This window comes from Xenopus laevis, chromosome 2L, assembly GCF_017654675.1.
Source record: "Xenopus laevis strain J_2021 chromosome 2L, Xenopus_laevis_v10.1, whole genome shotgun sequence".
In the NCBI taxonomy this organism is placed as follows: domain Eukaryota; kingdom Metazoa; phylum Chordata; class Amphibia; order Anura; family Pipidae; genus Xenopus; species Xenopus laevis.
Window position 1 is genome coordinate 44,048,126 of NC_054373.1, and position 15,863 is coordinate 44,063,988.

General features: G+C 37.4%; 1 protein-coding gene across 1 annotated transcript in view; it reads right to left on the reverse strand.

The window, feature by feature from the left end:
- LOC108708009 (SH3 domain-containing kinase-binding protein 1) overlaps positions 1–15,863 on the reverse strand; it is a 225,220-nt gene that overhangs the window by 67,835 nt on the left and 141,522 nt on the right. Inside the window, exons 4-6 of the mRNA XM_041581798.1 lie at positions 11,517–11,623; positions 3,231–3,354; positions 595–788 (exon numbers count right to left, since the gene is read on the reverse strand). Of these exons, the coding sequence (XP_041437732.1) occupies positions 595–788; positions 3,231–3,354; positions 11,517–11,623 (425 nt within the window). The remainder of the gene's footprint in view (positions 1–594; positions 789–3,230; positions 3,355–11,516; positions 11,624–15,863) is intronic.

The window sequence follows — 15,863 nt, forward strand, 5'->3', positions numbered from 1 at the left end:
ACTATTCATCCACTTCTCCACCCATCTTACATTACATTACTATAGCATACATTTATCATTGTGAATTGTGTGGTCTGTAACTATGTGCCCATGACAAATGGCTGCCTGTGCCCCATTGCAGTTTATTCAGACATGTATCTGCCAGAATTATTAATAAGTTCAGTTCTGAGACCTTTGCAATATGAACATTCATCATAGGGCTGGGTACTACCAGACAAGGAGCAACCGTAGGACATAGATTGGCAGCTGTGTCAATAAGGAATGGCACAGTAATGACTTTCCAGCATTCTACCCCCCCTCCCCCCGCAAGGTCTAGGTCCCGAGGTCTAGGACTCATCCATCATATTGATTTAGATATCAAAGTAACCAAAATATCAATCGATAAACAGAATGTAAGTGTTTTTCTATTTGCTATACATTATATTTGGAACACTTGAGAAAAAAGGAATAAGAAAACCGCACACATGATGCACAGCAGAGACTGCTGATAATCATCATTAGAGCAATTTAAAGGGAAAAACAAAGGATAAAAGCTACATATAATTTAGTTGATACAGTCGAGCCTTTGGCAAAAAAAAAAAAATATTTATTTACCTTTTCTATTGGCACAATTTCACTTTCCACTTCTATCGACCTTGGTCTGAGTTTAATGGGTTTGTCTTTGAAAATGTCCCCAAAGCCAAATCCCCTGATCTTTTTCGGCTGGGTTTCTGCCCCGCTTGTTCCGTTGGTCCCTTCTGATTTGGAATCGCCGCCGTCGCTTTCTGAGCCAGTTGTATCTTTGAACGCTGCCGGGAGGAGAAATTAATTTCTGTGACAACTTGGCTTTTTTTTGCAAAAAATTATACAAAATAGGTAAAAATGTGTTATCAATGAAATATAATATAAGAAAAGACATATCAAACCATATTCATTGGAAAATGAGGAAAACCAGGGGTTTTATTATGATTTCATACACAAATGCAAACACACACTTCAGCCAGTATACAGGCAGTACTCTGGTTACGTACGGGATAGGGTCTGTAGCTTTGTTTGTATTGTAGTATTTATATGTATGTATATATATATTATAGTATTTATTTTTACATTTCTCTGCTCTGCAGTAGACAACACACACCAGAGGGGATTGGGGCAGGTGGTTTAATAAAGCTAAATGCTAATAAAAGGTCAAACAAACCACAGTATGTCATACCTCCCAAATGTCCTGTTTTTAGAGGGACAGTCCCTCTATTGACAGCTCAACCTGCAGTCCCTCATTTGTACTGGAAAGTCCGGTTTTTCTCTGCAGTGAACAGCCAAAGTTTCTAACTTAATTGGCTTTTGGCAGAGCCCAGAACAGCCAGAACAGAAGATAAGATACTTTTGTAACAACTTCTAGATAAGCAAATAAGTAATTTTAACAATAAAAGATAACAAGTCCCTTGGGAAAAGTTAAAAAGCTTAAAGGGCAATTCACCTTCATTAGCAAAACTGTAATAACTGGAAAAAAAACAATTAAGTTTAAACCTTCATAACCTGCCAAATTTTGTAAAAATGAACATGGTAATTAGAGGAAATGGCCACAAAAATGGGAGTGGTCAAAAAAAAAATATTTTTTTATTTTCAAAATGTTGGGAGGCATTTTGCACCATTCTGCCAATTTACATAAATTACTTGAATAATCAGTATCATTTCAAGAAAACTGAGCTGCAACTGCTGCATTAGTTACATTAAATTTCAATGCAATGTATCTGTATTCAGTACAGCCAGCATACATTAGAAATGCCCCGGAGCTTTTATGCACTCAACGCCAATCTGACTATGATAGGGTATGTCGCACTGGGGACTCCGCCCACAATACCCCATGTGTGTGTGTATCTCTCTCTCTCTCTCTATATATATATATTTCCCATGCTGATGTATCCAACCAGTGTAGCCATTTAAAAAAAAACATTCTCCACTATCTATCTACAAGTATCCACTAAGTTTCCTCTAGTGCTGCCAGAGCATATGGTTCTAAATGATATGTGCCACCAGAGGGCACTGTAACGTCATGAAGTCTATGAGCGTTTATTGGTACTCATACAGTATCCATATGGCAGCTCATGCTTAATAAGTGCAAACATTCAAATGTGTTCAAAAACTTATACTATAGACAGCACTTTTATATCAATAGAAAAACCTACTTACAAATAGAATTTGTTTTATTTTGAGATAAATGGGCCTTTAGTGGCCATAATCCATATTTCTTGACTCAGATCTGCATAGCTGGAATTAGGTTACAGGCTGTCATCCATTTTACTACAACTGCCTGGAGGATTGCTATTTGAGTGCCTACCCTACAAAACAATACTGTGATGTCTGCTTCCTTATGCTGAAGGCTCCGGCCAGAGCACCTGAGCCTCCTCATTTACGAGGCAAGACTGCTAAAAAGAAATGTTTTGGTGATGATAAAGCTAAAAAGCCTAAAAATGTTCTCTTCCAGCCAGAGTCGGACCAACCCGGCCATGCGCCCTAGGCAACCTGGCCGGCCACGGCGCCGGCTGAGCGTGCGCTCAATAGCATGCGCGAAGCTGTGTTCCACCGCGCATGCGCAAAGCTGCGTTCCAGCGCGCATGCGCAGAAACACATTTCCACGGTGAATAAAAGCGGCAGTCAGGTAGAGACGGGACCGGACATGGGGTAGGCGACTGAGCAGGTACGTGCCTGGCGCCCCTCCAGCTTTGCGTCCTAGGCACGTGCCTACTCTGCCTACCCCTAGTTCCGGCCCTGCTTCCAGCTTTAAGTAGTATAGATTGCTGAAAGTACAGTCGTTTTCTTGCAACACTTTCATTCCTTTCTTTCACAGCAATTACTTAGCCACCTTGCCCATGGGCCACTATTGGCAGGTTTTTGATATTGATGGTCTTTTGTTTAGGCACAATCATAAAGAACAGAGAGCTCCTTGGGTTTTAATTTATCTTTCTTTTAATTCACTGACTGATAAATGTCCCACACAAAGATTGGAACATGATGCTCATATATCAGATTCGATACAAAAGACAGCTTCAGGCTTCATCTGGGGATTTGGCAGGAGTAAGAGTTTTCCGTTGTTGCCACAAACATCTTTACAATATGATAAAAATCTTTACAAGCTTTCAGCTTAGGTCAAAGTAAATAGTTATAGGTACACACCAATAGAGAGTTTGAAAAAATGTGTTTAAAAAATGAAAAGTTCTGAGAAATCAACATTCCTTACATCTCCTCCTTACCTGTTTTTAACTGTTGCTCATAGTTACCACTGATTTCTGTTTCAGTTACAATATCCTTGATGAAATTGGAAGGAAACATGCCAGTCTTCCCATTAAGCACACCTTCCCACCAGCCCTCCTCCACCTGCACATGAGGAGATAGAACAGGTCAGTGAAACAGAATGGAACCCTAATCCACTGCCCAGATGTGAAAATAAAAACAAAGTATATAACAGAAAGGGCATTAACCTAAACTTAATATTAAAAATATTAACAATAAAATTCAAGGATGTCCAGTCTCAAAATCAGTGCTTGGAGTCAAGGTGGCCATAGATGTTACAATTATGATCTTCATCTATATATGCTCTACAATTAAGATAGTTTGTTTCAATACAGACGTGTTAAAGCTGAATAGTCAGATATACAGTGTCAGGATCGCCGTCTCTGTCGCTTCCAAAATGGAGGCAACCATAGCCACCACGTGGTTAGTGTTGCTGGCGCCTTGTCGCCGGCGCAATGACGTCACACGTTTGGTCTGAAAATTCAAAATAAGAAGACGTCGAGGTCACGGGTTCAATGCCCTATTATAGGAATTGCTGCTTGTGTTCCTTAATTCGTTCCTGATTCATTCCTGGACTTTCTACCTTGCCTGCACTTATTGACTTTGAATATTGCCGTCTGCTCTTCATCCCTATTGGTTAACGCGTATCTGAACTTTGTCCTAAAGCTTCCTCCTTGGTCCAGACTTCTCCACTAGGAGCCGATAGGCCGCTGACATACAGGTTAAAACAATAGAATTCTACCTGTATCTGACGATTCAGCACTAACAGTGGCTGATGTTCTGGTAAAATCACAATTTTCCGGCCAGCCTGATATCCAAGTCTTCTGCCGATTTCGGCTCTTCTACCACCATACAAGCACCGAATATCGTATGAAAATTTTTTTGAATGATATTATCTGTGCATCTATGGCCACCTTGAACATATAAGTTTATGTTGAAATACATTTTTGTTACTGGGTGAAGAGGTAATAACTTGGTATACAAACATTTACACAATCTTATACTTTTGCAAGCAATAGATCAATTTTAAACATAGCTAAGTATATATTCCAGCATTTGAACTGGCTTTCTCTAGTCTCATTAAAACTTGTCAGGGTGTTGTTTCTCTTCTTGAATAACTGGACTGATCTGGGTAGATGCAGGATTTTTCTATCCAGCATGTGATAAACCCATAATGTAGCCCATACCCATGTGCTAGGGGCTTTACAATTAAATTGAGTGTCAGTATTACTTTATAAAGAAACTTCACAAGAGCAGATACAGATATAGGACCTGTTATTCAAAATGCTTTGGACATGGGTTTTCTGGATAAGGAATCTTTCTGTAATCTAAATAACAATACTTTAGTCTTCTAAAAATAATTAAAACCTTAAATAAACCCTATAGGGTATTTTGCCACTAATATGGATTCATGCAGCTTTCTTCTCATCAAGTACAAAGTACGGTTTTATTATTACAAAGACAAATGTAATTTTTTTAAAAAAAAAATTAGAATAATTTGCTTCATCTGTGTTTCTGGATAAGGGTGCCATATATAGTGATGTCCAGCAGGAAAGAGTAACGCTGCTGCCACTTCATCGCTACCTCCATCTGAATCATCTCTCTCTACGAGTCCCCTTCCCCTCTCTGTCTCCCAATCAGTACAGTTTTTTCTCTGAACCTCCCCCTTTCAACTGTCCAGGCCATATCCCATAACTGCCTCCCTCCACTCAATGATACCCTTTCAATGAATGGGATTTGTTAGGCTGTTATAAAATCAACATGTTTCACATGGGAGGTAGAGAGGAGAAATCTTTAGTGGGAAGAGTTACATTAGAATATGCTTGCCAGAGCCATGACTACAGTGTTTTAAAGTGAGATTATTACCCTTATCATGTTGTACATACAGTACAATGTAGGCTAATTTTGTGTGCAATCATTTCAGCATTTGGTTTCAAAGCCTTGAAACCAAAACAACATTAAGGGCCCCATTTACTATAAAAATGTAAATATCTGAGACAATTTGCAATTGGTTTTCATTTTTTATTATTTGTGTTTTTTCAGTTATTTAGCTTTTTACTCAGCAGCTCTCCAGTTTGCAGTTTCAGCAATCTGGTTGCTAGGGTCAAAATTACCCTAGCAACCATGCACTGATTTGATTTAGAGACGAGAATATGAATAGCAGAGGGCACCAATACGATGAGTAATTAAAAGTAGCAATAAAAATTAATTTGTAGCCTTACAGCAGGGGTGCCCAATAGGTAGATCAGGATCTACCAATAGGACTTTAGCTGGTAATCAGTAGACCTCAAGACACTGTCAACAAACAGCTTGTCTATATCACCCTCCTATTTCATGCTTTTCATTTAGATATTTATTATTGTAAGGTTGCATAAGTTGTTTGTTAAATATAACAATATAAATTCTCTCATAAATCAATATAATGTTTAAATAATAGTTTCCATGAAACAGAATGCTAACATTGCTTTTATGGATGTAGCTCATAATGGGACAACATCACTAAAAGTAGACTCCACATTAGTAAAGTATGGGCGCTCCTGCCTTACAGAGTATTTGTTTTTTTAGATGGGATCAGTGACCCATCATTTTTGAAAAGAGTCAGAAGGCAAATAATTAAAAAAACTGTAAAAAAAGAAAAAAAATGAAGGCAAATTGAAAAGTTGCTTAGAATCAGTAATTCTATAACATACTAAATGTTAACTTGACCGCGAACCTCCCCTTTAATGGAATGTACCGATGTATACAGTTCATAAAAAAATAATAGTCCAAATAGTTAATCCCTGCATGCGATTTGCATCACTGGTTAATGATTTGAGTAAGGGGCGAAAGGGCAACCCCACTCCTGTTAGGGAGTAATATTCTGAAACAAACTGCAGTTGGTTATTTTCTATTATTTGTAGTTTTTGGATTTAGCTTTTTATTAAGCAGCTCTCCAATTTGCAATTTCATTGCTAGGGTCCAAATGACCCTAACAACCATGCATTGATTTGATAAGAGACTGACATATGAATAGGAGAGGGCCTGAATAGAAAGATGAGTAATAAAAAGTAGCAATAACAATACATTTGTAGCCTTACAGAGCATTTGTTTTTAGATGGGTCAGTGACCCTCATTTGAAAGCTGGAAAAAATTATAGAACTATACAAATTAATAATGAAAACCAAATGAAAAATTGCTTAAAATAAGCCATTGTATAACATACTAAAAGTTAAGTTAAAGGTGAACCACCTCTAATGGTTCAAGCCAATTTGTCATGCAACTGCTGAAAGATCTGGGCCTCTACTGGCCAGCTTGAAGCTGTGTTTAGCCAGACTATTGATGATCAAAATGTTTGTGTGGGGCCCTAACGACTGCCTATACATAGTCAACTACACTACCTACTGACTATTTTGAGGAATTTCCAGTTAAATACATAATTTTTACATGTGCATTCAGTATTTACACAGACAGCACACTAGGATTATGGAGATCTTCTAGTCGTATGCAAACAGTAATAATTCTTGGAAAGAATCATTTTCTCGATTCTCATGTAATACACTAAGCTGAAGCACTCCCTCTTGGCTACCCCCAGGGTGTGCCAAAACCCAGTGGGATGAGTTTTGGCCTAGGATATTTCATAAAAATGGAGATCCTTGAAATTAAACGTAGATGCCCTTTTGGGATGCTTGTTGTATTGCACACAGTTGAGGAGAAGGCCTCCTCAATCCCAATTGTTTATTGTGGAACAACTTTTCTAACTTATACCCTAAACACACGTGCGTGAGTCTTTTTAATAGGTGGTTAGCAGTTACCCTGGCTGTGTTTTAAAACACTTTTAGGTAGTAACATCAAGGGTAATTCTCAAATTGAGTAACAAAATAATCCTAAGCATTAAAGGTCTCTGCGTGAATGATAGAAAACCCACACAACACAGTCACACCGTATGATCGCCTACACCAGTGGCACTTCAGCATTAAAAATAGAAGTTGTTTCACTCTGAGAGCTTAGTATACTCCCACTGTGCATAATCATCATTACAAAACTAAATAATAGCAGAAACTTCTCAGATTGCTGCAAAAGTAAATTTTTGCAATTAATGGCAAATTACTGTCAAAATATTGCTTACAAACAAAATAAATTTGCAAACTTATTTAGTGTTTTAGGTAGGGTTGCCTTCTTAAAAAAAAAACAACCTTCCTATATTTTTATGCATTTTCCCTATTAATAACATTGGGATCAAGCTTAATTTTTGCAGGCCAGGCCGTTAAAATACTGTGCAGGTGACAACCCTAGTTTTAGGTATTAGATAAGGTTGTGTTTTTGTACAGTATCTTAGAAATCTGCCTTCGTGCTGCTGGCTGTTGACTGTAAGGGGGTTATTTATCAAGGTCAGAATTTATCTCAATATCAGCTGCTACAAACTCTGATCTAACCCGCTCGGGTTTTTAACGCTTATTTGTTATTACATTTTCCCGAAAATTTGCTTTGTGGGAAAAGCTCAGATTTTCACAATTTTTTCGTGAATTTTCCCTGAAATCTCCGAATCAAGTTTTCACCCGAAAGCTCCGAAAACAGTGAAATTGCCCGAAACCCCAGACACAACCAAAAATCAATGGGACTGTTCCCATTGACTTTCATGCAACCTCAACAGGTTTGAGATGCCGTGTGTTTTTATATTCAGGCTTTTTAGCCCTCGGGGTTTAATAAATTCTGAAAAAAGTGATTTTTTTTTTTTAAAAAAGTCAGATTTTATATAAAAAAAAAATCACGAATTTTTCGGATTTCGGGGAATTTCGTGTATTTGGAGCTTAGTAAATAACCCCCTAAATGTTGTTTATTTGTTCAAGAAGAGGAAAACTTGCCACCAGGAGACACGTTTGATGTGGTACAGGAATCATTATTATTTTAACAAATAACATCTTCAAAATTTCTAATTTTCCATCTGCAGAAAGTACGATAGCAGTCACATAACATAGATAATTAAAGCGGTTGTTCATCAACTTTTAGTATGATGTACAGGGTGATATTCTGAGATAATTTGCAATTCATTTTAATGTTTTATTATTTGTGGTTTTTGAGTTATTTAGCTTTTTATTCAGCAGCTCTACAGTTTGCAAATTCAGCAAGATGGTTGCTAGGGTCCAAATTATACAAGCATTGATATGAATAAAAAACTGGAATATGAACAGGAGAGGGCCGGAATAGAAAGCTGAGTAATAAAAAGCAGCAATAACTAAATATGTAGCCTTACAGATCATTTGTGTTTTAAATGGGGCCAGTGCCCATCATTTGAAAGCTGGAAAGAGTCAGAAGAAAAATTAAATAATTAAAAAACAAATAATGAGGACCAATTAAAAAGTTTATTAGAATTGACCACTCTATAACATACTAAAAGTTAACCACCCATTTAAATTGTAATACAATTTGTAATTGTCCGACATTTTTACGAAAACTATATTTTGAATGATTTAATATTATTTCCATAGCTCTCGAGTTGAGCCAAGTAAACAGGCACTCGTTTGAATGGCAGATTGGGACAGGACTACACTAGGGCCCAAACAGAAATATTTGTAAACTGTATAAGACCTGTTATCTAGAAATACTCAGGGCGTTATCATAAGAGATATGTATTTGTGCCTAGGGTTGCCACCTTTATTAAAAAAAATAATTATTTTTTAAAAAAAAAACAGTGGGGGGCGGGCACCAAAAGGGGGCGGTCCGTGATGCTAAAAGGGGGGCGGGGCTATGTGGGGTGCCGCAAAAGTGGCAGAGCAACATCGCACAGCATTGGAAAAAAGGTAAGTTCTTTGCGATCTTTGCAAATTGGGGGCAGGCCAGGGGTTTTTTTTAAAGGGTATTACAAATTACCGGCAATTGTATTGCCAGTAAATTTGTAATACCGGCCCCGGCCTTGGCAGGTGTTTTACCGGCTAGGCCGGTAAAATACCGGCCGGGTGGCAACTCTATTTGTGCCTCCAGCTCTAGTGGGATCCCAATGTAGAATTAGTAAAGTATTTTTGCAGTCCCAATGATTCTGAGCAACTTTTCAATATACATTAATGAATAATTTTGAAGGGTTTCAAAGTTATTTGTAAATGTATTTGCACAATGTGGTGTTTATCCATTCTACTTCTCTGGTTCTGTCCGCTAAAACAATGTAACAGCAGTCAGTTCTCCTCCAGGTCTGTTATTCAGCTGAATTTAAACATTGTTTCAGCAGAGGAAGTAAACGGTCCGACAGGTGCTGCTTTTAAAGGAACAGTAACACCAAAAAATTAAATAAAGTAATGAAAATATCATGTACTGCTGCCCTGCACTGGTAAAACTGATCTGGTTGAATCTTATTTATAAACACAATAGTAGTGTTTCTGAAGCAAATACAACAGTTTTACCAGCACTGGGCAACACTGTATTATACGTATTTGTATTATTTAAAAACACTTTCATTTTTTGATGTTACTGCTTCTTTAATAGCAATGACATCCTCAAATAAAACTAATCCAACGTTAACATTTAATTTACATATACTGGTTGCTTAGACTTGCAGTTTCTTTCATTGTGCAGGGTGCAGGGACCCTTTAAATAGGGAACTATGGAAAATGGCATTGCTTTCTGGATCACGTTTCCACTTAATAGATACTATGCCTGTAATACAATGAATCAAATCGTGACTCACAATGAATCTACTTGTTGTTTGTGCAGGGATCACTGGCCTTAGCAACCAGCCACCATTCAGAATTTAATTTTGGAGAGAGTCATAACTGAAAGACAAATTTACCAGCAAAAAGCACCTTCAGTGGTAAATGGTGACTGATACTGTACCTGGGTTAAAACTCAACATTTACCCTTTAATCTGTTTTAGAATTAATAACCTGAAAGGCTTCTCCTCGATAAACCCCATGTTATTTCTATTATGTCTTTAATGCATAACCCAGGTAGACTTTCACTTTGAGGTAGGGATTAGTTCCCTTTTTAATGCTAACAGCTAAGAGAAGTTTACCAATTAGTAGGAAAATGCGTCGTTTACAGCTTGTTGCCAAATATATTAATCATTATGTAACTGACCTTATTGTCAATATTATATTGTCATTGACTAGGATACACTCTTACAGTCATTGCCAACCCTTTAAATGTACATTATGCAGAAACCCATTACCCAGAAAGTTCTGAATTACAGGAAGGCCATCTCCCATTTTAATTAAATATTTAAAATATGGAACAATTCTAACCTTTTTTCTCTATAATAAAACAATACCTTGTACTTAAAGGGCAAGGCTTTGCCTTCAATAAGGTTTAAAGGGCAAGTCAACCCCAAAATAAAAATTTGCCTTATAAAATATAACATAATTCCAAGCAACTTTCCAATGTACATTTATTGAACATTTCAGTTATTTGTAAGAACAATTGCTATTGAAAGCAGCATTTGCTTAACTCCTGGCTGTTACTTTTTCAACAATGTTGCAAAAGTTTTAGTTCCCCAGCAAAGACAGGTCTGTTAATCAGTTTTCTTGATACACTGTATCAACAGTCTTAGCCACCAGTGCAGAGAATAGAAAGGGAAAGACAAACACTGCTTTATATATATATATATATATATATATATATATATATATATAGTAGAGGGAGTGGAGTGCACAACCATAAGAAAAAATCGATACCTGGGTGCTAGTCTATAGATATATAGAACAATACTGCACAGAATGACAGCACTCCAAGGAAGATCACAGCGAGTCGATATTGCTAAAGTGGAGGTCTTTATTGAAGATCCAACGTTTCGGTTCCTTACTGGAACCTTCGTCAGGGATAATAATTTCCACTCCACTTCCACTCCACTTTAGCAATATCGACTCGCTGTGATCTTCCTTGGAGTGCTGTCATTCTGTGCAGTATTGTTCTATATATATATATATATATATATATATATATATATATATATATATATATATATATATATATATATATACATACACACACACACACACACACACACACACACAAAATTAACTTAAAAACAAAAGAACATGTGTAATGAATGTATATTGCAAAGCTGCTTAGAACTAGGTTTTCTTTTATAAGGCAAATTTCTATTTTGGGGTTGATTTTGCCCTTTAATCCTTACTGAAGGTAAAGCAATCCTATTGGGCTTAATCTCCACGTCCTGAGCATTCTAGATAACAAGTCCCATAGCTGTATTTCAATACAATACCCTTTATCAGACCAGTTTACAGGCATAAAATTGAATTCTATTCCTTGAAGAAAATACCTACTTCGCCAAGAACTTCAATAATTTCTCCGACTTTAAGTTCAAGTTCATCCTCATTCTGGGGCATGTAACTAAAGGCCACCAGACATCTCCGCCGCCTCGTCCTTTCACCTGAAAAATCAATGAAACACAGCACAGGGATTTATTATGGAGTCTACATGGACGTACACAAAGACCTAGCTCCAATAACATTTCATAGAGCGGCAGTTACATTAGACTGTTCTGGCTATTAACTTATTTTTCATTTCTAAATTGCATTTATAAAACTGTTTAACAAAATATAACGACTATGCTATTCCACTTGTCATATGAGATCAAGGAGAACACATTTACAAATTTTTATTTAAAAGAAGAAAAAAAAAAAAGACATTTGGTGCATTTTGCATGTCCAAGATCAGGGGGGTTATTTATTAAAATCTGAAAGTCAAAATTTCTAGTTTTTTTCACTAGAAAACTCAAATTTTTTATTGATTTATTATACCCAGATGCTGCAAAAAAGCCAAATTAGAAAATCTGCCATCTCAGACCTGTTGAGGTCCGTATAAGTCAATTTGAAGATTTGGTGGTCTATGCTGGGTTTAGCCTGAAAACCTGACCTTTTTTGTGCAAAAACTGCAAAAATTAGAGCAATTTGGGGGAAAAAGAACGGAAAATTAGCAATTCAGGAAAAAGCATGAAAATTTTGAGTAATTCAGGTTTTCGTTAGATTTTATCTATTTTTTTTTATTAATAAATTAGGTAATCAGGCATGGGAGTTTGGTTGTGGTTTTTTTAAAGGATACGTATAGGTTAATTAAAAAAAACAAACTAATTTTGTATATATGGTGTTGCTTTTACATGGTGCTAAAAATTATTTTGATCTTTAAAAATAGCCCCTTTATTAGAGCTCCCTATAGATGTTCACTGGTCCCTGTCCGTGTTTCAAATGAGGGGTGGGCATGTCATAATGGTCCCCGCCAGAAGCACAGCAGAAGAGAGACAGCCAATCACAGTCCTGCAGTCACACAAGCACAGTTCCCTATCAGGTTCTGCTAGTTGCTGATTGGTTCCTGTCCTACAGTGCAGCGACTCCCCTACACAGCCTGGGAATTCAGGGAGCAGGACGTGGAAGAGAAGGATTATTAGGGTTTTTGCAGAAATATTTAATAAATCAGTCTTAAAAACTACTTCTTTAAGCATAATTATTCTATATATAAATGAGTATAACAAATTGGTACATTTTTATTTTTCACACAAAAGGTCTCTTAATAAAATATGAGATACATTCTGATTTTAGTAAGTAACCCTCCAGGTGTTGGTCTTAGCTACTGGAGTTATGAAGCCTCATTTACAATGTCAGAGGCAAAATGTGCAGCTCCCTGTTTTGCTGAATTCTTCATGTTGCTCCATAGATTATACCCTTAGAGGTGCCCCTTGTTCTGAATATACTACTCCCTGCTTCAGAAGAACTGTATTTTGGGGTGAGTGGTAGATGGCATATGTTATTACGTCTGGGGATTGCCGCACCCTCTACGCTGTGCACCGGGGCTTCTTATACAAAATTGAGGAGTGTGCTCTGCTTCATCCTTGTTCCAGTCCATATGTTATTACATTTAGCATATTTGGAATTTCCGTTGCATTCCCATTGCTGTAAAAACAAGAATTATAAAAAGAGACCCTATAGAGCAAGATGGCAGTGGAGCCATGCAATGCTTGCAGTACCAAACTCCTCAGATACCATGACAGAGGGGGCTTAAACTGAAGTCTCTCAAATCCTCACGGCCTAACCCACCCACGCATGATGTCTGACATTAATTGGGCACCGAAATAGGCAACCACTGAGCTGAAAACCTTGGCAAGAAAATTCAGAAGCTTAAAGAATATCTATCCGTGTAGAGAATAAGTCAAATAATAGAAGTACATATATCATTGATAAAGGCCCAGACCATGGAATGTTGGAAAATTCACAAGCACTGGTAAAACCTTACTGTCATGTCTTGTCTACAGAATTCTTTGTATTCTAGAGTAATTTCAGGTATATGAATTTGAGATTATTTCCCTGTCCTTATGAATTTAAAGGGGACCTGTCACCCAGACATAAAAAGCTGTATAATAAAAGTACTTTTCAAAATTAACCATGGAACCCAAATTCTTTTAATATTCAAAAATAAATACCTATTGTAAACTCATTTAAAAATCTCAGCGGTCAACCATATATTGCCTACCCCTGCTCTATGCCAGAGGCATAGATGTGAAGCAGAAAATTACTGCTCTCCTCACATTCCTCTTATCTCCTCACCATCTAATTGTGCAGCCAGTGCAAGGACATGGACATCAGGTCCCCCATTCTGGTGCATAAACAAGATTTTGGCAAGATGAAAAGCTTGCCTTAATAACAATGTCCACAAAATGGCGCCTGCCTGCTTCATGTGATTTTGAATTCCAAGACTAAAAGAAACAAGATTTAAAGTGTAATTGGAATTTATTTTGAGTTAAACATGTTTATGCTCTCCTCACTGCATGGAGTTCATGAATCCAGTGGCACATTACATAAATACAGGGAGACAGGGGTGTAACTACAGAGAAAGCAGACCCTTTGGCTGCAGGGGGACCAGGAGGTATAGGGGCCCCATGAGGCACCACTTAATGAGCAATTTCAATATATAATTGGTAAAACTTGACACCTCTGAATATTTTGGGGGCCCTAAAATAAATTTGCTGTGGGGCCCAGTAACATCTAGTTACGCCAGTGCAGGGAGAATAACCCTGTCTGCCGAAGCAGCTCTTTAGAAATGAAAAGGTTGGTCAATACTGTATTTGTTTCTTATACGAGTAACAGTGAGGAAGCTTTAACAAGGGGTTTGTGTACAGTAGGATATTGGATTCCTATATTTTCAATGTCTCAATTTTACAGTGTCACGTTTTACACTTTGTACTTTCCTGAATTCAGTTGAAGAATACACAAATCAAGCAAAAATATGCTTTATTTGCACAGATAACAGTGATGAGCCATTGCATAGAACTTCATTTTTCTTTAAACTAAATCCTTGTGTTGTGTTTTATGTTTGCACAGCAATATGCCACTTCATAAAATAGTAGGAATACAATAGGTTTGTGCTAAACATTATCTACTGTTCGTGAGCTTTGAACTTTTTACGTTCCTTGTAAAGGTTTTTACTATTCAATAAATTCTTTATTGGTTCCAATTCCACCACACAATTCTTTAAATTAACTTGTAGTATGATGTAGAAAGTGATATTCTGAGACAAATTGCAGTTGGATTTCATTTTTTATTATCTGTGGTTTTGAGTTATTAACAGCAATCTGATTGCTAGAAAAAATGAAGGGCAATATCCATTAAAGGCAAACCACCCTTTAAAGGACAAGGAAAGTTAAACTAAAGAAGTAGCTAGAAATGTTATACATTATGTTTTGAGTTTCTGTACCAGCCCAAGGCAACCACAGCCACAGCCATTTAGCAGTAAAGATCTGTTTCTCCAAAGATGCCCCAGTAGTTCCCCATCTCCATTTCTGTTGATTCACTGCACATGCTCTGTGCTGCTGTCAGTTACTGAGCTTAGGGACTGACTCAAAATATACAGTACACATAGAATATAAAAGTCACAGTATAAGGCTGATTAGTAATTAATATGGATAATTACTACATGGCAGCACAGAAACCAGTGCAATTAGCATCAAAATAATCAGCCCTGTAGCATCAGCTTATATAACAGACCAACCTCATTTTCTGCTTGATAATTTGTGACCGCCCCTAAAGCATAGCTTCTCAACAGCTGCTCAGAGCCCACTGAGCATGTGAGTGTTGCAGACACTTTTCAAGATGGTGACCCGCTGTGACAAGTTTGAAGTCCTGGATCATTGCTGCTATTGAGATGCTGAAACTTTAGGCTGGTGCAATAAGTTTTTAGGGTTAAGTTCTCCTTTAAAGGTCAGTCAACCTTAGGTTAGGGGTACACATAACCTGTGTACCACTGCTTCATACAAGCTGATATCCACTCCATGTATGCACTCACAGGCTGACGCCATGGAGACGAAATGGCTACCCGGAATATTGGAAACGGGCTGGAGAAGGGAAAGACTGCAACAGAGAAAGTATGTGTGTGTGTGTGTGGGGGGATTCTATTAAAGGGGAGAAAAGGAAAGAAATGGAGCATAAAAGTTAGTTTGAAAATGTACCATACCAACAGAGGGGGGTCTACAGAGTTATGAATGCAGCAATGGCATTAGGCTAATGTCACAGGTAGTGTAGCATTTGTCCACAGGTCGAGAATACCCTCCTGTGATTCTTAATGTGTCTGCATACAGGTACATTGCATTGGCCCAGGTGCAGGCATGCAAGGAGGATTTTGGC